Source organism: Gossypium hirsutum, chromosome D09, assembly GCF_007990345.1.
Source record: "Gossypium hirsutum isolate 1008001.06 chromosome D09, Gossypium_hirsutum_v2.1, whole genome shotgun sequence".
Lineage (NCBI taxonomy): Eukaryota > Viridiplantae > Streptophyta > Magnoliopsida > Malvales > Malvaceae > Gossypium > Gossypium hirsutum.
The window spans coordinates 53,527,076-53,552,333 of NC_053445.1; the positions used below are offsets into that span (position 1 = coordinate 53,527,076).

General features: G+C 30.4%; 3 protein-coding genes and 1 pseudogene across 3 annotated transcripts; 3 read left to right on the forward strand and 1 right to left on the reverse strand.

Annotated features, from left to right (window-relative positions):
• The first annotated feature begins 4,999 nt into the window (after nt 1-4,999).
• LOC107931402 (pectinesterase) lies at nt 5,000-7,019 on the forward strand. The gene is made up of 2 exons (XM_016863282.2): nt 5,000-6,130; nt 6,221-7,019. Exons 1-2 carry the CDS (start codon nt 5,146-5,148, stop codon nt 6,919-6,921), a joined length of 1,686 nt encoding a protein of 561 aa, XP_016718771.2. The 5' UTR covers nt 5,000-5,145; the 3' UTR covers nt 6,922-7,019.
• Nucleotides 7,020-9,510: 2,491 nt separating this feature from the next.
• On the forward strand, nt 9,511-9,960 carry LOC107931427 (uncharacterized). Its single transcript, XM_016863303.1, has one exon. The coding sequence runs from the start codon at nt 9,511-9,513 to the stop codon at nt 9,958-9,960; it is 450 nt and encodes a 149-aa protein (XP_016718792.1).
• A 9,422-nt stretch (nt 9,961-19,382) lies between these two features.
• LOC107931498 (RING-H2 finger protein ATL2) lies at nt 19,383-20,875 on the reverse strand. Its single transcript, XM_016863403.2, has one exon. It carries the CDS (start codon nt 20,485-20,487, stop codon nt 19,618-19,620), a length of 870 nt encoding a protein of 289 aa, XP_016718892.1. The 5' UTR covers nt 20,488-20,875; the 3' UTR covers nt 19,383-19,617.
• A 2,469-nt stretch (nt 20,876-23,344) lies between these two features.
• On the forward strand, nt 23,345-24,343 carry LOC107931399 (uncharacterized; annotated as a pseudogene).
• The last annotated feature ends 915 nt before the right edge of the window (nt 24,344-25,258 follow it).

Here is a 25,258-nt window from a genome sequence, read left to right on the forward strand (position 1 = left end):
GATACCAACGCCATTAATATGCTTATTATCATATCATTTTTCTAATTATGTCATTTTTTTACTAATTAATTAAACAGTTTTTTAATCTTTTATCTATCTATGTATATATGTTGAATTCTTTGGTTTCTCGATTGTTGTTTCCATTCACTTATTAATGATGTTTGCAAGACCCAATAATTAAGTCAACGTTTAAATATTATTGAACTTAATTTAATATATTTTTTAAGGATTATTTGGATTGATTAAATAGATTTAATAAAATGATTATTATCAAACTTAATTGCAAGATTTAATTCAGATTAAATCTAAGATAGTTTGCTTCTTTTGAGAGTCAGACTTCAAGCTACCCTACCTAAGGCTTTGCATGTTTACAAGCCTAAAAAAGGATACCCAGTACTATTACTTCATTTCTCTATAAAGAGTGCAACTCTATGTCTAGAGTGCTATGAGTATTCTATCGAGTACTCCCTTGTATCATTTGATCACAATCCAACTTATCTAACCTTTTCAGAATTAAATCAAGTTTATGGACATACCATACATTTATCTATTTCTAGAGACTGCATACATTTTAAAATAGCCCAAATCAAATGAAATAGTAAATCTAATCAGGATAATACCTTGGTCATTAAAGAAACTAAAGATCCATCCAGTAATCCCAACCCGATGAGATTAGCTCATGAGTTGGAAACTAAAATCCAAAATGAAAGTATCATTCAATAACATATTTTCACAGTTAAAATTCATAGAAATCAATTAAGATAGTGAAGGAAGAACTTCAAGAAGCTTTCACCAATTTAGCACCAACTCCAGTGCTGCAATATCTTACGAAGCCCAGGATTGAATGCTTTTCCTTCTTCCTTGCATTGCTACTCTATTCCTTAGTTGCTACCCTCTTTCCTTACGTCTCTAGATCTCTCACGAGAAATTATGTGAGAGGAAAAATCGCTCTCTCTCCTCTCTTCCTCCTTCTTTTTATAGGGTAAGTCCCCCTCTCAACACAACTCTTTTCTCCTTTTTTAGGTGGATATTTCTAGTACAAGTCAACTGGCTGAGAGCGCAACGAATTAACAGTTGAGTTAGCATCTTCCTGAAATTGCCATGGCATTTGTATTGGCAATCTATCCAACGTTTTGACATGACAAAACTTCACTCATTCACTTATTTTCCTCCTTTCTACACCTGCTATAAACAACAAGCAATTTCTTTCCTCCCACGAGTAAAAGTAACATATAGTGACATTGAAAGCAAAATCCAAGCTTCATGATGCAATGTTATAAAAATACTACTATAATTTCCTAAAATACAACTAAATTTACTCAAGTATGAATAATTAACCAAGTCTATAAGCTTGAAATATAACTCTTTTCAAGAGTTATCACACCCCCAAACCTAAGTTATTGCTTGTCCTTAAGCAAAATATGCATGAATGAATTACCACAACAACATAATTACCTTTTGTAATGCCAAACCATGTAAACATATTTTATACTTCAGTTCTCAGCAATATTTTGTTTCTAAAAATTTGCCCAAGTTTCATAAGCTTGTTTAGCAAAATAAGTGCAGAAAATGTTGCTCTAAAAATAAAAATTTCTAATTACTCATGCAATTTTGACTATAGCAAGTACTTCCTAATGTACTTAGTGTATTTGTTATCTAAGCTCAATTTTCTTTTAATAGATGAATACAGTTTTCTTTTCTATAATGATCGATTCTATCAAAAGTCCATGGTCAATTCTCACATGTGTTCTATTTGTGTTTTTTTATTGAAGGTTAAAATCTGAATCGCTCGAATCACTGTTGACATCAGAGGTTATTCGCATCTCTGTCTTAAGCCAAAACAGTGTATGTGGTGATTCCGAAAATCAGATTTGAATAGCCATTATTTTCTCCGATTTGGCCGAACCTTATAAGGAGATTAGTGGTTGATTTCTAACAATTGTTTCTTTGTGTTAGGTACATATCTAAACCAGATTTAATCATATCTGAAGCATAGGAGCTGTAGACTACTATTAGTGTTTCGGATTTGTGTTATTCAGGTATGGGTCCTAACTTTGTATGTTTGGTGATTGTTGAAAGGTTGTATGTATTTTATTGGCATTGGTCGAATGTTTTAGGGCCTTAAAGTGTAAATAACCAAGTGTGTAATGCTATAGGTGTTAACCGGATGTATGCTATAAGTGTTGATCAGCTTAATGCATGTTATTACATGCCTTGTATTGTTAACCATGCTGATTGTTACTACATAAATGGATTACATGTAAAAAAAAATTCTCTGATTGATTTTTTTTATCGAATGCATGTTAAGCATGCCACCATTATTGAAATTATTATTGACAAGCATGATATGCTACACTATCGGTATGTCATAATGCATTGCATGGGGATTGGGATTGATTGGTGACAGAGGAGTTTTGTGGAGTACCAGCAGTTTATCTGTAATATTATACTAGAAATTAATTTGCAACCCTAAAGTAAGGTTCGGAGTACTGGGGGTTTATCCACAAATTATTGGAAGTCTAATTGAAAAAATTGTTACCGGTGGCTCTTCCTGTTTTGGTGTTAGAATGATGAGCTCTGAGAAATCATGGTGTATAATAGATCGATGGGTAGAAAATATACAATGTTTTCATAAAAGCATGCCCATATATATATATATATATACTATATTTTTATGATGTCGTGCTCTACTATGATCTAAGAAATGTTGTTGGCTATACGCTTTACTGTAGTTTGAATGTCTACATGTATATACAATGTTTACTATGTTTCAGACTCGCATTGAGCTTTTTGTAGCTCACCCCCATAATTTTATCCTTATAGATAATCCTTGAGGTTAGGTTTGGACATGACATTCGGAGGTTTCGTCTCAGTTTTATTTAATAAAGCAATTTAAATTTTACTTTATTTTGTTATGGTTTTTGGGATTGTAATTTTGTTAATTTTGGGTTGTGGCATGGTTTCTTTGTAACTTTGAATTTCTGCATGCATTCAATTTCATTAAACTGAACAGACCTAATAAATCTGTTTAACATCATACTAAATAAGGTTTAAAGTAAAAACTGATGGTTTCAATTTTTCCAATGCGAAACAAGAAAAGGAGTTATGAAAAGCAAATCGACAAACCAAAAAGCAATTAAGTGGAAGTGTTGATAACACGAAAGAAAGTCAAATATTGAAGGTGACATGAAAGGGGTGACGTTGCATAGTATTGATAACATGGGTGTAAACGAGACAGATGAAGTGGAAGTAAGCAACCGGGGCAAAGAATGTGAGTGTGCAAGTCCAATTTAGAGATGGATCGGACACTAGCGTTCAGCCAATCAAATAGGAATCAAGGTTTCGTTGAAACAACTGAGGTGATGGGCAGAGATAATATGACTACAGACAAGGAATTGGTTGAAATTACAAATAGGATATTGTAGAGGACTATATAGTCAAAGGAGGCAACAAAGTTAAGAAAATTGAGAAAGAAGAAACTAACGGCCAGTGGTGCACACATTCCGACTTCAAAAATAGGAAGAACGCGTTGAAGTTGGGTAAGATTGCGGAATTACAAGTTGGTGGAGATAAGGATGAAGTTTTGAAGTTCAAAGAATGTTGAAGTTTGATTTTGTTTTTTTCTTTGGTGTACCAGTCAGTTCCCTCGAACTTTCTTCTCTGAACCTTTCCTAATGTTTCCCATGAATCCCCGGCGCTAGCATGCAAACTATCTTATGTTTCTCCAAAATAAGACCTTCTCTCGAGTTTGGATGCTCTTGGGATTCATTACCAAAGTTTGACAGACAGATGAAACCAGGGTGTTTGAAACTTCTCCCCATCTCAAGGCTCTATACGGTTTCTGCATCTGGGTTTTTTAAACACTGATAACAGTATCTTACATGCTAAGTCTAAAAGGAAACAAGGAATTCTTTTGGATCATTTATTTCGAGTTTTCTCATATGTCTTGTTTCTCTTTGTCCAAAGTTCCATTATTTTCATCCCAAACTTTCAGTATGATAAAAAAAAATTTAAATTGAGGTGAAAATAATGGAGAGCAAATACATAAAAAAATATTAAATAAATTGAAGATGGAAAGTGAGTAAGTGACCATCCTATGCACATAAAAATATTAAAAATTTGATAAGAAATATTAAATATAAAAAATAGTATTTAATAATACGAAATTATTTGAATTATATATATGTAATATTATTGTACCGCATAATTTTACATGGTAATATTATGATTATAATTTTTATTATTACAATTGCTACTCATGCACAAGTTTGCTTTCACTATAAAGAACGCATAATAAAAGTTAAATTTTAAACATATTAGATAAAATAAATAAATAATAATTCATTTTATAATATTAGTTTATAATATTATTTTTAAATCATCTTAAATAATAATATTTTAATTAAAAAATAATTTTGAAAAAAAAAAGAATGCCACAAAGAATGAATATATACACCTTATTATATTATATTATTTATGATATGATATGATATGATTTCTTACAAATGTTTCAAACAACGTTAGTTATCATTTAATCCACAAAGCTGTAATTTATAAGTGTCAAAAAAAATCTTAAAATATGAAAGCTAATCCTTTGTGGAATGTGAAAAGATTTTAAAAAATAATATTTAATTTACAATTTAGCATTTAAATTAAATTTATATATTAATTATTTCGATACTTAAAATATTAGTTTATCTAAAAAATATTTTACCCAACCATATATATATATAATATAATTATATATAATTATATAAATTACATCCTAGCATTAGCCTTGTTTTGAACAATTTCAAAGCGAGATTTTAAAAGAATAAGAAAAAGAAGATTAAAACACCATAATTTTATAGAGCGATTAATATCCTTGAAATTTAAACAAATTCTCACATCCGTAGGACACTCTCCACCATTAAACATTTTAAACTAAATATGGCCATTTTTAGGGTTTTAACTGATTCATTTTTTAATATAAATATGGAACTTCAATAACATATTATTCAAGCCTGTGCTCGAGGGGCCATAAGTGATATGCAATAAGCAGCCCCACAACTTCAAATAAGGTTTTCTTCTTTCTTGCTTTCTTTTCTTCAAGGGAAAGAAAGAGGGAAGAAGATATTTTTTTGAAACAAAAAAAGTTGTTTAAAAATGGCGAATAATGCTATTATTGGTATTTGTGCGGTGTTTTTGGTAGCCTTGGTGGTAGCTGTGGTGGTGGGTGTTACGCACATAAAAACTAAGAGTGATGGTGAAGAGATATCGAGTTCGAACAAAGCTGTGCAAGCTCTATGTCAACCCACAAATTATAAAGAGACGTGCCAAAAAAGCTTGGCGTCGTCAAATTCTAGCGACGTTAAGGAGCTGATAAGGACAGGTTTCCAAGCCGGGCTAGTTGAGATAAAAAACGTGTTGGCCCATTCAGTAACAGTCCAAGAGTTGATTAAGGATGAGAACAACAAAGCGGCACTTGGTGTTTGCCAAGAGGTGTTGGACTTAGCCATTGATGACTTTCAAAAGTCATTCGACATGCTAGGGGAATACGAAATGAGCAAGATCGGAAAATACCTTTTGGAACTAAAGACCTGGCTAAGCGGTGCATTCACGAGTCAACAGACATGTATAGACTCATTCGCGGAATCAAGTAACGAATCATCGCAGAAGATGCAATCAATCTTGAAGACTAGCATGGAGATTACTAGCAATGCTTTAGCGATGCTTAATGGGTTATCCACCATCGTGAAGGAACTTAACATTCCAAACGTCGGCAACATCGACACCACGGAGGTCAATCGTAAGCTTTTGTCGGCTGAGGATATGCCTGAGTGGATTAGTCAAGCTGACCGAAAACTCCTTCAAGCAAAACCAATGGATTTGAAGCCTAACGTTGTGGTTGCTAAAGATGGTAGCGGGAAATATGATACTATTAACAAGGCCTTGGCTGAAGTCCCCGTGAAAAGTCCCGATCGATTTGTTATTCACATTAAGGCTGGTACTTACAAAGAGCAAATCAACGTGACCAAGCAGATGACTAATGTTGTATTCATCGGTGATGGCCCAACCAAGACCATCATCACAAATGACATTAGCGTTGCTAAGAATCCACCGGTTAGAACATACCGCACTGCAACTGTTGGTAAGTAGTATTATATACATATATAAGTTTTGGTGGTAAAGTGTGGTGGCTAACTAGTATATATGTATGTATGTTTGTGAAATATTTTAGCTGCGGATGGGGCTGGTTTCATGGCCAAGGACATTGGATTCGATAACTCAGCAGGACCCGAAGGTCATCAAGCAGTTGCCTTTAGGGCCACTGCTGATAGGGTCATCATGTTCAACTGCCATTTCACTGGGTACCAAGACACTCTTTACGCTCACAGAGAGAGACAATTATATGGCAACTGTCTCATCACCGGAACGGTGGATTTCATCTTCGGGGATGCGGCGAGCATTTTCCAGAACTGTATGCTCGTCGTGAGGAAGCCAGGGCCAGGCCAAAACTGCATGGTTACTGCACAAGGAAGGAATGATCTTGGAACAAACTCAGCCATTGTGCTTCAAAACTGCACCATCTCGGGCGCCCCTGATTACATCCCAGTGAAGGATACGAACAAGGCGTACTTGGGGCGTCCTTGGAAACAATTCGCTAGGTCCATCATAATGCAATCTAGGATCGACGACATCATTCAACCAGAGGGTTATGCCCCAATGACAGGCACCATAGGAATAGACACTTCTTTCATTGCCGAGTTTGGAAACAGGGGACCCGGTGCCGATACCAGCCATAGGGTAGCATGGAAAGGTATCAAAAAGATAGATATAAATGAAGCCAACAAATGGACTCCTCGCGTCTTTCTCGAATCCGAGACTTGGATCCCAAGTTCCGGCGTTCCCTATAGTCCCGACATGGTCCCTGGAGTCTAAACAGCTTATTATCGATACCAACGCCATTAGTATGCTTATTATCATACCATTGTTCTAATTATGTCATTTTTTACTAATTAATTAAACAGTTTTTTTAATCTTTTATCTATCTATGTATATATGTTGAATTCTTTGGTTTCCCGATTGTTGTTTCCATTCACTTATTAATGATGTTTGCAAAACCCAAAAATTAAGTCAACGTTTAAATATTATTGAACTTAATTTAATACAATTTTTTAAGGATTATTTGGATTGATAATGTTGTTTCCCTGATGTAGACACCTTACTTTAAATAGATTTAATAAAATGATTATTATCAAACTTAATTATAAGATTTAATAAAAAATAGTTTATGAAGTGACAATTACTAATATAATATTAAAAATTAATAAAAACAATTATATTATAAAAAAATTAATCTTATTTTTTATATATACTTTTTTTATATATGGACTTAAGCAAGTATCCCGTGCATGGAATCAAAGATTTGTTCAAGCGGTCAAGATTTTTGAATTTGAGCAAAACATAAAAGAACATTGTGTTTATAAACATTTAGGGGATGAAAAGGTGGTCTTTCTCATTCCATATGTCGGGTGAAATTCTACTAGTTGAGAATGATGTAGGGATATTGTCATCATTTAAACTATGGTTAACCCAACAGTTTAGGATGAAAGACTTGGGAGAAGCTAATTTTATTCTAGGCATTCGAATCCTAAGGGATCGAAAGAACAAAGTGATAGCACTATTGCAAGATTCATACATAGACAAGATATTGGATAGCTAAGCTATAACTTATACGAAAAAGGGTAATCAACCTTCTAATATTGAGATTTCACCTTTCTTTAGAGGATTGTCCCAAGACAATGGAAAAAGGAGTGGACATGAGAAAGGTTCATTATATTTCAACAATATGAAGTCTTATGTATGTTATGTTGTGCATACACCACTGTAAGTGTTCCCGGCTCTAAACATCGACTGAATAAATTTGAAAACAAAACCACTAACTGCGTGTCGTGTCGGGGGCTTATATTCTAGGTTATCGCCAAACCTCAATTGGTGGACGTTTTGCCTACCGCGGTTGAAATCTAGGGCTGAAACCGATGAGTATCTTCCCATTGATAATTTCAGGATATCATATTGAAATAATTTTATTTTATGCACAAAAATCATATAAAAAAGCACAATTTTACATACTTTATAAATTCATGTCCATTATTAACATTTAAAGCAAAATTCACTTAATTAATTAACAAATATTCAAGATTAATAATCTTTTTAAGTAAAAAGGTAGTAAAAATTACTAGAAAAATCCTATATAATTTTGAGTTTATCTTTTCCCTTTAATTAGATCCTACACCTTTAAAAGAATAGTTAGATACATGCTTAAGTTAAAGAGGTTAATTTAATAAGGAATCCAAAAGTGGATTTTTATAATTTTTATTAGTTGAGTTAGATAAATATGTATTTGTATTATTTAAATTTTAATCCTTTGTTTTTTTTATTTAATCATCCCAATTGGTCTACCAATTTTGTGTTGTACTTTCAATTCTTTGATTTAATAAATATTTTGGTACACTTTGAATTGGCATAATATGATATGTTTTATATTCAAGATAGGTGAAGTTAGATATTTTCACTTTAACATCTCATGTCAATGTCACTATTATTTTTGAACACCCTCTTCCTCTCCCATTTATGATAAAGGTTTGTGGAAGATTTGTTTTTTTCTTAGGTGAATTTGGGCTCTAAGAAGAAAAAAAATTAAAAAATAAAAACACGATTAAAAGTTTGTAGGGGTATTTTTTTTTCTTTTTTTTTAATCGCTCAACAAAATAGTTAATTAACTATTAATATTATTTTAATCAAAAAATTATAAAATAATTACTCAACTAAACACCCAAAAATCTACAAATAATCATAATTTGAATATAGTTTACCTTAAAAAAAAATCAGAGAAAGGTGGAAGTGGCATGCACATGTGCCTTAGACAAGAGTTTGGTTCTCTTTAACAACGAACTCATTTACACCAATAAAAAAAATTCTATAAAAATCAATAGAAAAAGAGAATGTTATGAAGATGGGAAAATTAGAATTGATTGGTATTCCCTTCATAATCTCATGCTTTCTAAGATTGATTTTCATAAACAGTTATAAAGTATATAGGGAAAAAATCAGATTAGAATTAATTAAAAATAAAAGTTATTGATAAAGAATAATAATAATTGGGCAAGAAATACTATTAAAATGCATATTTGAAATTTTGATTTGAAGTCTTTAAGACTCACAACCTTGATGTAAACTTGGTAACCATTAATGTTCAGAATTTTATAAAGAAAGGGTTAATTTTAGAGTTAATATGATATATTGTGTGATTATGGGATGTCTGACTTTTCTACAAGCATCCTTAGAGTCTCATCTCTCATGCTAAATAATGGTATTTATGTTAGATAATTTGGTAGTCGTAGGGGAATTCCCTAGAAAAACCATTTCATTTTCTCATTATAAAAAGGGTCCATTTCAAGCATGAAAATATTCTCAACAAAAACCATTACTATTACCACTAGCAACTCCAACAAATCAAATTCAAAGATGATGAATTCCTACACTTGTTTTCTCGCTTTCTTCTTTATCTTGCTTGTCTCTGTAAGCTGCAATAACATTATCCAAGAAGCTTGTAACAAAGCTGTAAAGAGTGATTCCCAACCCAAAGAAACCTTCAACTTCTGTGTTGGGAGTCTACAGAAGCATCCCAAGGGCGAAACGGCCAGAAGCTATGATGATTTGGCTCCTATCACGCTTCACATAATGAAATCAGCAGCCAAACATGTAAGCTTCATCATTTCCAAGATGATGAAGACCAAAAATGTGGGCATTCATACAAGAGCCGGCTTGGAAGTTTGCGCTCAACTTTACTCGCTTGCGGACTCCGATGTCCAGAGAATTAATGGGTACTTAAAGGCTAAAGATTATTTTTCGGCTAAGACTGGTGCTAGCGGCTGGTTACTAGTTCGGTCACTTGTGAAGATGTGTGTTCAATGAGGGCAAAAAGACAGTATCGCCAATTGCAAAGGAGAACAACGATTTCTGTCGGCTGGCAATAATGCTTCTTACCTTCAAACCTGACGCCAAATCCGAATAATAATAATAATAATAGTGTTTTTGTTATCATCCAGTATGCGCCTAAGATTAAAATGTATGAGTTGAATTGGGGTTATGTTGTGGTTGTTTAATGGATTGGTGTTGTTTATGTTTTCCATGCTGGTGCGATTTCTCATGTATTTTTGCGTTAGCTTTTACTCTTGTTGTATGCTGGTGCTTTGTCCTATTCCCGGTTAAAACTGAAAAATCACTAACACAGCCAACAGCACAGCCACTGTAACTTGTTTAAGTTGGATTGACACTATAACATATCCTTCCTTGCCTTACTGCTTGCACCCTCCTTTCTACGATTCACCCCTTTCCTGCCCCATTCAACATTCCCCATTCCCCATTCAACTCTCTTAACGCGTGAGCTCAGTAAGTACTATGTGATAAGCTTATAAATCATATTCCTAATTCATTGATGCGACCCAAATTATTTCTCATTATCAAATTATAAGGGCTCAACTTTCCCCATTGTTATTCATTAAGCAACCACATTTCCGAATTTAGATGTATGGCTCTTAAACCTTTTTTAATCGAGTATACGATTTTGGAAATTTTATTCTCACATCTTTCTTTCGCTTATGAATTGAGCCATAGTTTTTCCTTTAATGCTAAGCACTAAATCTTTTATCGTAATTAGCTTCACACATTTTCTATTTCATCCAACCACATTCATTAGTTCAATTTCTGTTCATTTATTTTGCTTGTACCCTTTTTTTTTATTTTTCCTGTACCAAATTACATTCACACTCAAATTTTAACTCATTTCACCCTTAACAAATTTTAATATAACAACAGCCAAAAATACACCGTAGAAACCAAACACATAACAGAAAAACCCAAAGTGTCATGGTGCAAAGTACTATATCTCCGTTTATAAACATATCTTCGTTCATACAGCATACACACTAATTCTTATGACATGCCAATTGTAACACCCATAACCCGTATCCGTTGCCGGAATAGGGTTATAAGGCATTACCATATAAAACACGGCTCAAAATAGGCATATTACACATGCTTTAAAATCCCACCATTCGAAACATATATACTTCTTACTCCTATAATTCAAAAATCAAATTATAAGATGACTCATCACATTACAAATTCCATGCGCATACATTAAGACATCCAAGCATTTTTTTTTTTTTACTTCTTAAGCTAAATATCAAACATATTAATTCATACTTCTATTCATGTGCATAAAACCAAACAATCTATATCGCTCGGCTTATTGTCCATTAGAAAATGCAGCATAATCAATTTCACCAAATAGTCAAGTTTAGCATATAAACGTCTTAGCCACAAATGCATTTAACCTTATCAAATAGGCACCTTTTTTTTTTAACTCAACTAATAAGACATACATGCTTAACTTCCCATTTAAGTACAAAACATGTGTATGCTTTGCCATTCATCTTAGTACAAAACATATGTATGCTTTGCCATTCATCTTATCTTCTATTCGGCTAGCAAACTAACCATACAATTTACACCCAATTCGCATGTTAATTATTAAGCCTAAAATACATATAAAACCAATTCATACTTTACTCACTTGACTAACATTAGCCATTTTCCAAGTGCTTTAGCCGATTCAAAACGTGCCAATTCCATACAGTATAAATCATGTCAAAATTTCATATACACACCCAAATCAATTTATTTTATATATATATATATATATATATCTGGTCATGCAAATTAACTTCTATATAATATTTAAATCACATACAACCTTTGCCATCCTATATTAAGCCTAAATAGGCAAATCATAATAATGACATAAACATTTCATAAACTTAAAAGAACACATACAATGCAAATATTTTATACTTACAATAATAAGTCAATTACCATAATCGGTCATATCACTATGTATACATATAGCACTTCTTTTTTTTAATTCAAACATTAAAACCATTAGTCCTTTACATACCGAATTATCAAATAGCTTATCAAAGACATATATACATTTGTTTACATTTCATCAACCAAATATATATAATAATATATCAATTTCCATTTTCAATCCATTTCACCAATGTACTCATGCCATTACAAATTTACTCAAATTAACCATTTCAATTTACCAAATATTCATAGCATAACATAGTCCACACATAATGACTACAACCAAATTCAAAATTAACATATAACGAAGTACTTAACTACATGATTTGATCACCAATGCCGAATCACAAACTAGATTATGACCATCACCTATATTTACATCACATAAATATAAATAACCATTATTTCATCTTCAATATATATCGTAATTTACCTATTTAATCAAGTCAAATCTCAATACCATTCCATCACACAAATTAGACCATAATTCATACTTACAAATTAAGCTAATACATGATGAAAATCACTATCATTAGCATCATTAACAAACCACAACCATAACACATCTCTCATCCATATCAAGCTTACCAAAATAAAATAATTATAAACCATATATATATATCATTATGTCTTACCAAATTCATATACCAAGCATACCCCACGCCTTTATTATGACCAAAATTACTTAAACCTTGGATCATTAGCATTAGATCAAGCCATTTTCGCATGGCTGAATATATATACAACAACTAAATTAAAACTAGCCTATACATGCCACATAACCAAAAACTCAAAGTTATAATTTACCGAAGCGATAACCGGATAGTGTGATGATGACTCCAACGACTTCCAACCCGAGCAAGTATTTGGAGCTCTAAAAATATAGGAAAAACACACAGAGTAAGCTATTACAGCTTAGTAAGTCATGAGCAATTAAATAACTTAACAACATTTAATTAGTTACAACAAAATCAAATAATGTTTTCAATATTCATATCCATTTCCATAATCGAAAAATACATTTATCAAACACATACTATACATCAAATCCATATTTAACCGAATACACATAAGTTTAACATTTGACCGAATATATATATAATGTCATTCACATGTGCAGTTCTCATTTTTAACCTCATTATTACATATCAATTTTGACCGAATATAAACTACATTATCAACTCATTTTTAACCAAATTAAATTATACTAGTATAATCACATTTAACCTCAAGCTTAACGTTTCATATAAAACATGTGTTTTCTTAAGTAAATCTTATCTTAACCGAATATATAAATATATATATTCAAAGTGTCATTCAATTCAAAGACATAATATCATTATATATCCGAATATATATTTACACACATATACATATAATTTTGAATCAAAATATAACATCATATGCATATACATAACACATGGCCGAATATGCTTAACCAATGTACATATGTTCACATTAGTAACTTATATAATTTGTATCACAAACCAACTGGCCAACTTACCTTATTTTTAAATAGGTAGTCAAGTAACTCATACCTGATCGTTTTAGCTCATTTTACACCTTCGATCACAACTTATCATTACCCGTTGAACCATTCGGAATTTAATAGGATACTCGGATAATCACATATATCGAACAATGCCAACGTCCCAGATGTGGTCTTACATGCTATCTCATATCGATGCCACTGTCCCGGACAGGGTCTTACACGAATCAAATACGATGCCAATGTCCTAGACATGGTCTTACACGTAATCACATATATCGATGCCATCGTCCCAGACGTGGTCTTACACGAGAACACATATCGAAAATCTTATTTCATGACATATGTAGCCTAGCTATTCCTAAGGTTCGTACGGGGTTTTTGGACGTCGTAACTCAGTCGAAACGAATTCATAAACATAGCTTCCAAGCTTATTTTCATTTGGTTAACACATGTATAATTTCACATATTTCCTTTCAGCATATAAAATTCATATTTAATTAAAATAAACAATATATATTTGCTTATAGACTTACCTCGGATATCGACGGGTATATAGAACGACTATTCAACTACTATTTTTTTCCCCGATCCAAGTCTGATTTCTTTTGTTCTTGATCTATACAATTTCAAATTAATCTCATTTAAACACAATTTCATTCAATTTAATCCAAAAACACATAAATTATCAAATTACTATTTTACTCCTGACATTTTATACTTTTTACAATTTAGTCCAATTTGCATAAAACACAAAACATACAAAATTTACACATACCAAGCTTTGGCCGAATATTCATTATGCCCATAGAAGCCCACAAAATTCATTTATTTCACATTTTAGTCCCTCAATTTATTATTTTTGTAATTTAGCCCTAATTACTCAAATTCATCAAAATTTCCAATACAAAACATACTAACCCAAAACATATCTTCAATAATTCATCATCAAACATCACAAAACACAATTATTCATCAATGGCATAACTCAAAATATTCATCAAAATCAGAAATTGAAGCATGGGTCGGGTAGTATTCGAAGCAACGATCTCAAAAACGTAAAAATTATCAAAAACAAAAACAAAACTAACCTTGAATTAGCTCCAACAATGGCCGAATGTATGAACCTCTTCTTCTTATTTTTTTTTCTTAGTATTTTCGGCTAGTTAATGGACAAAATGAATGACTACTTTCATTTTATTATATTATAACATATAATATATATTAAATCATTTACTTAATTAACCTTTAATAATAAATATAAAAATTTTATATAAATAAGTCAAAACCGTCCACTAACTTAAATTATGGCCAATTTTCAACTTAAACACTCCATGTTAAAAAGACAAATGCAATTCGGTCCTTGCACATTAAACCACCAAATTTTCATTTTACGCGATTAAGCCCTTTTATTAAATCGGACATCTAAATGATAAAATTTTTAAACGAAATTTTAGCACATACTAATTCACACATTATAAACACCAAAAATAATTTTAAAATATTTTTTTTTACTCGGATTCGTGGTCCCGAAACCACCGTTCCAATTAGGATCAAAATCGAGCTATTACACCAATTCTACCATCACTAATCACTAAGTTTACTAGGACATTTCACTTATCACAATTAGTTTCTAATAATTAAGTCCATTTACTTGTTCATGTCATTCATTTAAAGATAAATTCAAAGTTCATAAAATTCAGAGTATATTTAGAAAATTCTTTGTCTAGTTTCACATATACATTCAAATCCATATATTAATATAGTCTTTATAAACATGATGATTTTTTATTTTATGGTTGCAACATAGTTAAATCCAAACAGGGGATCGTCATGACCTCATATATATTTATAGCAAAATTTACATTTTCGTGACCACTTACGTATATTCCCACATTTCAAGTTCATATTTATAGTAGGCTTAAAGCATCATTTGACTCTTAAAGTATATTATTTTTCTCACTTCAGTACTTAAGTTTTTTTTGTTCAGATTGGTACCTAAAGTTACATGTTGTTGCCAATTCAATCCACTACTGTTAAAAAAATTGATTGAAATGTTGCCCAATTACAATGTGCCACATAACACTTTAATCCAATTAAAAATTATGATTGACATCCATATTTAATAAAAAATATATATTAAAAATTATAAATAAAAAAAATTCCAAGCTTCAAATGGCTCAAAACACCCAAAAAGAAATTGCAGGGGCACTGCCCAGGAGGTTATGTATTCGTTCCTAACTTAAAATGCATAAAGATTTACTTGAATAAAATGTATTAATTAAATGGTATTTTTCTTAATAATCTTGTTCTTTTTGACACAATGTCTGAACTAATCATAGCCCCTCCCAACCCATAAATAGAAGTATAATGCATTCCAGCACACTCGAACACACATTCTCCTGCATTGACAACAATATTTATACCAATCGAACTAAAACTCAACCGGCAATTAAATAGTATTCTTGATGATTGTATTTCTTTATAAAAATTTGATAACAATTGACTAACGAATTTTTTTAAAATATTAATACTTTGTCTAAATAAAAAATTAATAGTAATAGTTAGAATATCAAATTAATTTCTTTCGAAGGAAGTTACATTTACAAACAATATAATTCGGATCAAACAAAACATTGTAATAATTTATTGAATTAATAATTAAAATATAATTGAATTTAAATCAAAAATAAATTTAAAAATAAGACTTTATCAATGCTAGAATTTAAAATTAAATAAATTATAAAGACGTGAATTATAATTTAATCGCATGAAAATGATTGTCCAAAAACTCGAAATTTCAAACAGTAAGTCAGCTCTCAAAAAGTCAAAAGAAAAAAAACCAAAACCCACGTAAGCTGTCTCAAGCAAAAGACCTTTGTGTTCCTTATTTGTTTTTTTGTTCTTCTTTTGTGTGTGCAATAATTTAGGCTTTAATTGATTTATTATCAATTTGAATTCTTTTGATTGGCTTTCAATAGACAAATTATGATGTTAAGAAATTTGTGTATTCCAATTTTCATAGTACAAAACCGCGTTTGCTAAACGCGTTTATCATATATATATATATAATAGGGTAAATTACATTTAAGATTACTATGCTATTAGTAAGTTTAAGTTTTGGTAATTCAATTTTAAAAAGTTATAAAATGATCACTGAACTATTTGAAAGTTTTATTTAAGTCATTGGACTATTAAGTTTTTTTTTTTAAATCTAACTAGCGAGCTCCAAGTGATAATTAGACGACTGATATGGCAAATTAATATCTATTGATGAGTAAAAGAACATAGCTTAGATCTAAGTTGATCTGATAACCAATGCCAGAAATCAGAGAAGAAAGTTGTTTGAATTTTAGTTCGCAGATTCATTAAATTCAAAGTTGTTTTATGAAAAATAAATAAATAGTACAAGAAATGGGAAAAGAAAGATTTTAATTGGTACAGGCAATGCGAATAGAGAAAGCCATACAGTAGTGTTTTTAACAACCCAATAACTTAGATGAAATCTTTTGAATAGTTCAACAATTATTTTCTTAACTTTTTGAATTTGATTTACTGGAATATAAACTTATTAATATTTTAAGAATCTTGAGGGTAGTTTATCCATACATATAATCATTTTTAAGTTATTTAATTTTAACTTGACTTGTTCACAATCAGATTACTGATTTGTATCTAAAATTTTATTAAATACTTAAAAGGATTTGAATACAATATTAAATTTATAGAACAAGTTTAGATCAAAAGAAGGGTCAAATTATGGTTTTAACTTATGATTTAGCTTATAAGATTACGGCTTTTTTTTATTTGGTTGGAATGTATGATTTAGTTATTACCAAAAAAGGAATGCATGATTTAATTATTTGATTGACAAAATGTAAGACTACATAAAAATACATTTTACTAAATTGTATTTGTTATATGATTTTATTTTATTTTTTAAAAACAAGCTGAGTTTCTTTAATTTTTAACTCAATTAGAAAATCATGGGGATGCTCTTTCATAATTAAAACAAGTAACATTTTTCAAGGGTATTTTAGTCTTTTTACTTAAAGCAAATGAAAATATACATATGATGATATTTGAACTCATTCCAATTACATTAATAAAACCTTTAATTTACCACTCAGCTAAAATTTTGTTTTAATATTACCTCCATCAGTTGTTTATATTAATAATGAATTTGACTGAGTTGTTGATAGTTTTTCATTTTAATAATGTACATGTATTTTATTTGTTATTATTAATTAGTTATAAATCATACATTCCATTATTTATTGTATGTTATTTGTAAACAGACATTTGTGTTCTAAATTTGTAATTTCCACATGTATACACTAATAGGATTTCTAGCATTAATAATGTATTTGATTGAGTTTGTGCCACAAGCGAACTCAACATTGACTCAAGATTCATGACAACACAATAATAAACAATTTAGTCTAAAATTTTCATTTTAATAACGTACATATTTAATATGTTATTAATTAGTTTCAAATCACATATTTTATTATTTATTGTATGTGATTTTTAAATAAATATTTATGTTTTAAATTTGTGGTTTCCACACGCATATGTATGTGATAGAATTTTGAGTTTAATAATGTATGTATTTAATTGAGTTGGTGTGTCACATGTTAACTCGACACTAACTCAAGATTGATGAAAACACCATAATAAACAATGTAGTCTATTTCTTTTTTATTTTAATAACGTTATTATTAAATAATTTTAAATCATGTTTATTATATGTAATTTTTAAAGAGATTGGTGTGTTAGGTTTGTAATAAAAAATTATAATGATATGTAAACGTGAGTTGGAGAATGAAGTTAGGTTGGTTGAATTGGAGACAGCCTTAGCTGCACCACCACCATAAGGCTATCTATAACATATCATATTTTTTTTATTTTTAATTAATTTTTATAATTATATATATTAAGTAAAAAATCGGTTTCCTATCAAATTGTCGAGTTTTATTATTATAAATTCAATTTATTTCGAGATAAAAAAAAAAAGAAAAAAGAGAGGTAATGTATATACAAATAGACCAATTAATATATTAATTCGAATAAATCACTTGAAATTGGTAAATAAATAAAAATTAAATCGATAGTTAAATTAATTTATATTTTAAAACAATCGATGATGATTAGTTGGATTATTAAAACAATTTGATAAAGATGATAAAAATTGCGTGTAATGGCTAACAGTTTTATTTAGTTGCATCAAATTCTCACGTAATTTGAATCCTTTGACTTATTTGAACTTAAAAATTATAAATCAAAGGGAAATTATGCTTAACCAACAAATTTCAAGGAATTTATTTATTTTGTTATTTTGACTTTTAACTTTTTTCTTATAATTTTTAGACTTTTGTCGTATTGCTTTTTGTTTAATAAAAAACTTCACCCAATTATTAAAATTTTAATCACATTCCCATAACAGTTTGTTTGGAAGACTGTGTATACTTCAATAATGACGTAATTAATTATTTTAAAATATATTATGAATATTTTTAAATTTATTTTTAAAAATTTTTATGAAGTATACATGGATTGATAGATGAGTTATCATTTTATTGTCATTAAAATTTTAATAATTTAATCAACTTTTATGTGCAATAAAAGGTAAATTAATAATTTTTTTTAAAGTTAAAGTTAAAATAACCCAAAAAATAAAAATAAAAAAACTAAAGCAATAAATTAGTAAGTGCTTTTTTTAAAATAATCTCATTATAAGTTTTAATTATATTTGTTCTTTTTGACATATCTTCAATTATCTATAGTCTCTCCTCAACCCATAAATAAGATTATAATACACTTCAGTACAACCGAATTCATGTCCTCCTAAATTAAAAATAATATTAAATACTAATTTTATCATTATGCTTATTTTATTTGCGAGATTCAGCATAAATTAGTGTCAAAAATTAAATGAATAATTTAATTAAGAATTACTATAAAACCAAAAATATAAATAAAAAAACTAATTTAATTTGATCAAATTTATACACAAACACAATATTTTACAATCAAAATATTTCCGGCAATCAACGATCCAAAACATGCCACGTGTACATCCAAAGCAATCTGATAACCTAGAGCCTTGTGGATTATGTCCCTCAAAGTCCTCGAGTGGACTATCATCTTTTACTTCGATAAGGTAAAACTCAGCCACATGGCTAAACGTATCTGAGTCAATCCCCGAGTCAGCTCTGAGTTTGCCGAGTATAGTCCACACCTCGCTCCAAATCCGACTCAGATACAGCCGCGTTTATTGGCGAAGGACAAGAACTCGTCCCACTCCCTCGCCAATCTCTACTCAGTATCCTCTTAAACGACAAAATTCGACTCATCGGTGATTTATAGGATTGACTCGGTCCCGACTCACACTCACTCGACTCACCTACGAAGCCTTCAATATTCCTTATAGGAACCTCGATCGACAACTTCCTCCCCGCCGACAAACCGGCCCGACCATCCCCGTGCTGACACGAATCGGGTTCTTGATTGGATCCGGACTCTCCACCCGACGGTTCATTAATCGTAATAACCAAATCTCCCGCGTTATCAGAAACGGGTACGGATCCTTCAACGGAGGTTCGACAAAGAGGACACGTGGAGTGAGAATGAAACCACATATCGATACACTCTGAATGAAAACTATGTTTACATTTGGGTAATACCCGACCCGATTCGTTTTCTTCAAATTCCGACAGACAAACAGCACATTCGATGGCAGATTCCGGGTGTGTCTTGGAGGAGAAAGTGAAAACCGGTAACGACTTGAGAACCTGCGGGTCTAGTCCACGTGAAGCCACGGCGGGAGGACCATTAACGTCGGGGTCTACGTAAAAAATCAGCTGCGATCGACGGTGATGACGACGTCGGTTACGTGAATGACGACGGCGAGCACGGAGGAGGTACCAACGTGCGTAAAGGTGGAGACCAAACATAAGTACCACTACGAAGAACAAAACCACGATGGCACTGAGCATGATTTTGCCACTCAAAGCGTAGCTACTACCATCACCGGGAGGGATGTTGACATGGGTTAATCTATCGTCGTTTCCACTCATGGCTCTCTCTCTCTTTTTTCTTCGAAGTTTTCTTCTTCTTTGAGGGTATGGAGCTTTGGGTCAAGCCCCGATATATATTATTTTTTTAATTTTTTTGCTGTTTGGAAATTAAAAGGAAAAAAGGGAAAGGAATTGGGGAGGGAAAGGAAAGTTCTTGAGGGTTTCTTAAGTAAAGAGCTTTGAGTTTCCTTGCACCTGCTATTTTCAGTCCACCAGACGTCAGCTTTGACGCGGAATTCTGTTCATTTACTTAAATACCCTTTTCAGTTTAGTGTAGCAGGTTAGTGATTGTAATTGGGTTCGGTGTTACTCAATTCGGTTTTGTTGCGTATATAATTTTTATAGGAACAGAGCCTACTATATTAGCAGATAAAAGGGTTTGGTTGTAATTTGATTATTACTTTCCTATTTGATTTTATTAGAAATTAGATTAATTTTTGTTTAGTCTTTATATGTTAGATTAAAGAGTAAATTAATTATTATATTAAAAATTTCATTCATTTTTATTGTTAAAAATTTGTCTTTGAACCCTAAGATGAAATACATGTGTAATTATTTGGTTATTCCGTCAATCATATTAGTTTTTAACAATAGAAATAAATGATTTTTTTAAACAAAAATGACTACTTTACTCTTTAATCTAACAGACACCAGTTATTTTTAAATAAAGAAGGCAAAATATAATTTGAGATCTAATATAAGACCTCTTTAAATTCGTAATTATTTTATCCAAATTTATATGTTTATTTAATATATTAGTAGTTTTAAACTTTTATATTTAAATAAGTAATAGTATATTTTAAAATATTATATATATACATATTTAAAATTAATATATTAAAATTATAATGGATATAGATGGAGTGATAATAAACTTGTATTTTAATGTTATTAAATAGTAGTAATAATAGAAATTATAATTTAAAAGAAAAGATGATATGGCACTACTACCCAATGGGGATGACAACTAAAAAATATATAAATTAATAAAAATTGATTAGGTAACAGTGCCATATCAAGGTAGTGCAGAAATATGAATGGGATTAACAAAATAAGAAGTAAATATAAATAGAGCCAGTCTCACAAACACTTTTCTTGGTGGACGTTAGTGTAGCCCATTTTTGGATCTTGGGCTCTAATTGACCTTACATATACGCACGATTCCCATTCATTTCATAAAATAATGAATATATTTATCTTCATAAATCTAGAAAATCATAATCATATTTATTTTTTATAAATTTAATGTAAGGAACTAGTTTGTATTCCCGAATGATGATTTTATATTTTAATATAATATATTAATATTAATGTATTTTTAATAATGTGATAAATCTTTTTAAAAATAAAATATACAAAAGTTCCTTAACATATCTACATTCCAATGAATGAATCACTTTCATTTGGGTTGAGTATTCCTTAAAATATATTATTTATGATATTTAGTAATTTAATAGAATAGCCGTGCAATGTATAGTTATAAAGAAGAACCAAAATCATTTTAATTTAGGCATCCAGTTTTTATTACTAATCCAAGTTTGATTGAAGTCATGTCTTTCTCCAATTTTTACTTAGCTAAATAAAAATAGTTGTATAGTTTTAAATTATAGAAATTAAATGGATAATAAAAAAAATGGCATATTGGTATTGACATGATGAGATAGGAAGGGAATTGTTGTTGTTAATGTGGTTAAATTTCGTACTTTAAATTCTTCAATTGAAGTGTATAAGTTTATAAATAAATATTAGTATTCATTAGATAATGAATGTGTGGAGTTAAAACCTAAATTAAGGCTGGATTCACGTGATGTGTCCATTGGAAGTCAATTCAATTCACACATCATGCTTTGTTTGTAATAAAGTTGGTCAAAAAGAATATTCACTTGCAATTTTATGTTATTTAAAGCAGTCACAGAATTGGGACTGCCCCCCAAACTAACCATTTCCCTTTCAATTGGGTCGGATTTTAAATTTTTATTTGAGTTCCTGCTACATCAAGTAGGGATGATTCAGCCTACAAGCCACACCAAAAGCAAGAGGCAAGAAGAAGGGATCTACAAGAGATGGATGGATGGTGATCCAAATATTGGACCACTTGGTGAAGATAACGGGTCCAATAACGTTCAATTTATAAATAAGGTCATACAAAAAGTTAACTTAAACGCGAATTTTAAATATTAAATATGCACAAATCCAACAACACATGGTTTATGCTTAAAATTTAACATTCTATCAATGTTTGAGAAACTTATATTAACCTCAATCTTATTGTTAACTCAATTTTTATTACTCACCTATGAAAAATTACAAATCGGTCACCCAATTATTCTATTTTGTATTATTTGATGATCAATTGGCTAACATAAAAATTAGAACACTTAAAAACTCGCTATAATTGAGTGACCAAAAAAGACAATTAAATAGTTGAGTGACAATTTATAATTTTTCATAGTTAGATAATAAATAAAAAAATTCCATAATTGGATGACTACTAATATTATATTAGTATAACCACATGTATGCATTACAATATGAGCCTAATCTTGTTCAACTCAAAATAATATTTAAATAAAACTTTCTCAAAAATGACTCTAAAATTTAAAATATATTTAAATGTGCCGATTGGCATCGATATTATTGCAAGTGTAGAAGTATGTAGGTTCGAGTACGCTAAGCGCATTATTTTTTTATTTAAAAATTGGAAGAGATTATAGCTAGTCGTAGATATTGTACTTATAATAAAAAATATTTAAATGTCTCTAAATAAAAGAAATCTCACTTTTCTTCTAATATATGAACAGAACAAAAGGAAAATGATATATATTTAAGACAAAGTCACAAAGTTCAATAAATTCATAGTTTAAAATAAGCGAGTAGGGCCATTGCAAATCCAAAGGATTCAGTTTCACCACTTTCCAACGGCCAAAATTTCTATCTTCATTCTTCAACCCCCAAAGCGCCCTTTTCTATTTTCTCTTTTACCAACCATAAGAAAGATCCCATTTTCGTCGCCAAATTTCGCACCTTTTTCTTAACGAAAAAACCAATGTCAAACAAGTCCCCAATCTTCCCAATTCATGAACCCCAACATTTCAGTGACTATGGCTTCGATCCCCAAATCGATTATTTTCAGGTCCCCTTATATTTTGAAGTTCCCATTTTTAACCTCTGTTATGTTCTTCACTAACCCCCCCTTTTTTACAGGTTTTAGAAGAAGCAAAGAAGCACAGAAAGGAAACACCAAGGTCCATAGATTCACTACATTTCAAGCTCCAGAAACCCATTTCAAAAGACGAACAATTCACCAAAAAAACCCAACACAAGTTGGGTTACAAGAAGAAGAAACGCTATTGGTGGTGGAAGAATGCTCTGTTTTTCTTCAAATGGAAAAAAATGGGGTGGTTTTAAAAGCACCACCACCACCACCGGCGGCGGATTAGATCTTGAACTTGATATTGAACCAGATGTTCATCGAGCCAGGGCTCGAGCTTTCATGGCTGCTTCAATGTCTGGACCTGTTTATATAACAGAGAGTAGAAGCGGTTCGACCACACCTTATAGAACCAGCGTGAGTTGTCGACGAAGACCATCTTCTTCAGGTCCACTGACTCCATATCTAAGTTTAAGGGAGCTTAATATGGAGTATCAGCAAAGGGTTTCTTCTTCTTCTACCTCTGCTATGCCTATTTATTTGGTTACTTGAGAATCAAATTAAAGAACCCATCTTGTTTTTAATGGAGGAAACAGGGGTTTTTGTCTCCATTTTTTATTGTCGTTGCAATGCTTTTGCTTTATTGATTTCTGCAAAGAATCTCGTGCCTTGACTATTAAAATTCTACAGCTTTTTTCCTGGTTTTGATTGAAGTGCTATTAGTTTATTACTCTCTCTTTTCTCATTACTTTTCTGCACAAAAATCAATGGTTTCTTCGTTCTTACTTTTGATGGGTTATATTTTTATATCTAAAATATCTCTTCATAGTTTTTTACTTCAGATTTTTAAAAAATATATTATTGATGTTTGAATTTTTTTTCTAAATTTAGTTTTTTATGTTTATTCTTTTATTAATTTTATTATTATTTTAAAAAAAAAATTAATCTATTTATAACCTTTCAAAAAGTGACAAGTCATTTTCTTTACAGAAAATATTAACTAATATATTAAATTTTTAATAATATTAGTGTAGTTATTTGTGTACTTCATATTAATATGACATTACGTGTCTTATATGTTAGGTCAATAAATAATTTAAAAATGTTTAAAAATAAGAAAATTATAAAAAAAATTAAAAAATAAAGGTATAAAGTACACATGAATTGTCATGTTTAAAAATTTAATGTTTGGTATGTATTTTAATATTCAATTTTCTTTTAAAAGATTGAAGGTCAAATTTAGTTTTAAAAAAAAGAATAAGAGTCAAATTGACAAAAAAAGAAGTAAACATTAAGAGTTAAATTTATGTATGTATTTTGAATTGATACTTGAGGGGGGGCTTTTTTTGGTTGTGATTAAGCACTTGAATTTAATTTTAATATTCAATTAGGTACTCGAGTTTTTTTATCTCGATTAAATACATATGTTTTTTTTATTAAAGTATGCATGTCAAATATTTATCAGATCATATGATACCATTTGGTCTAGATACCAAATGAAACATTAAAATCAAAATCTAGGTATCAAATTAAAAAAAAATAGCTTAATTTCTCAGGCGTTGAAGTATTTTCTTATATATCCAATAATGATGGTGAGTCCAGAAAGGTCCAACGGGTGGG

Excerpts from the sequence above, each read along its gene's own strand:
- LOC107931427 (XM_016863303.1), top strand. The coding sequence starts at position 9,511 with ATGATGAATTCCTACACTTGTTTTCTCGCTTTCTTCTTTATCTTGCTT.
- LOC107931498 (XM_016863403.2), bottom strand. The coding sequence starts at position 20,487 with ATGAGTGGAAACGACGATAGATTAACCCATGTCAACATCCCTCCCGGT.
- LOC107931402 (XM_016863282.2), top strand. The coding sequence starts at position 5,146 with ATGGCGAATAATGCTATTATTGGTATTTGTGCGGTGTTTTTGGTAGCC. Across the intron at positions 6,131-6,220 it reads ATACCGCACTGCAACTGTTG|CTGCGGATGGGGCTGGTTTC; the intron begins GTAAGTAGTATT and ends GAAATATTTTAG.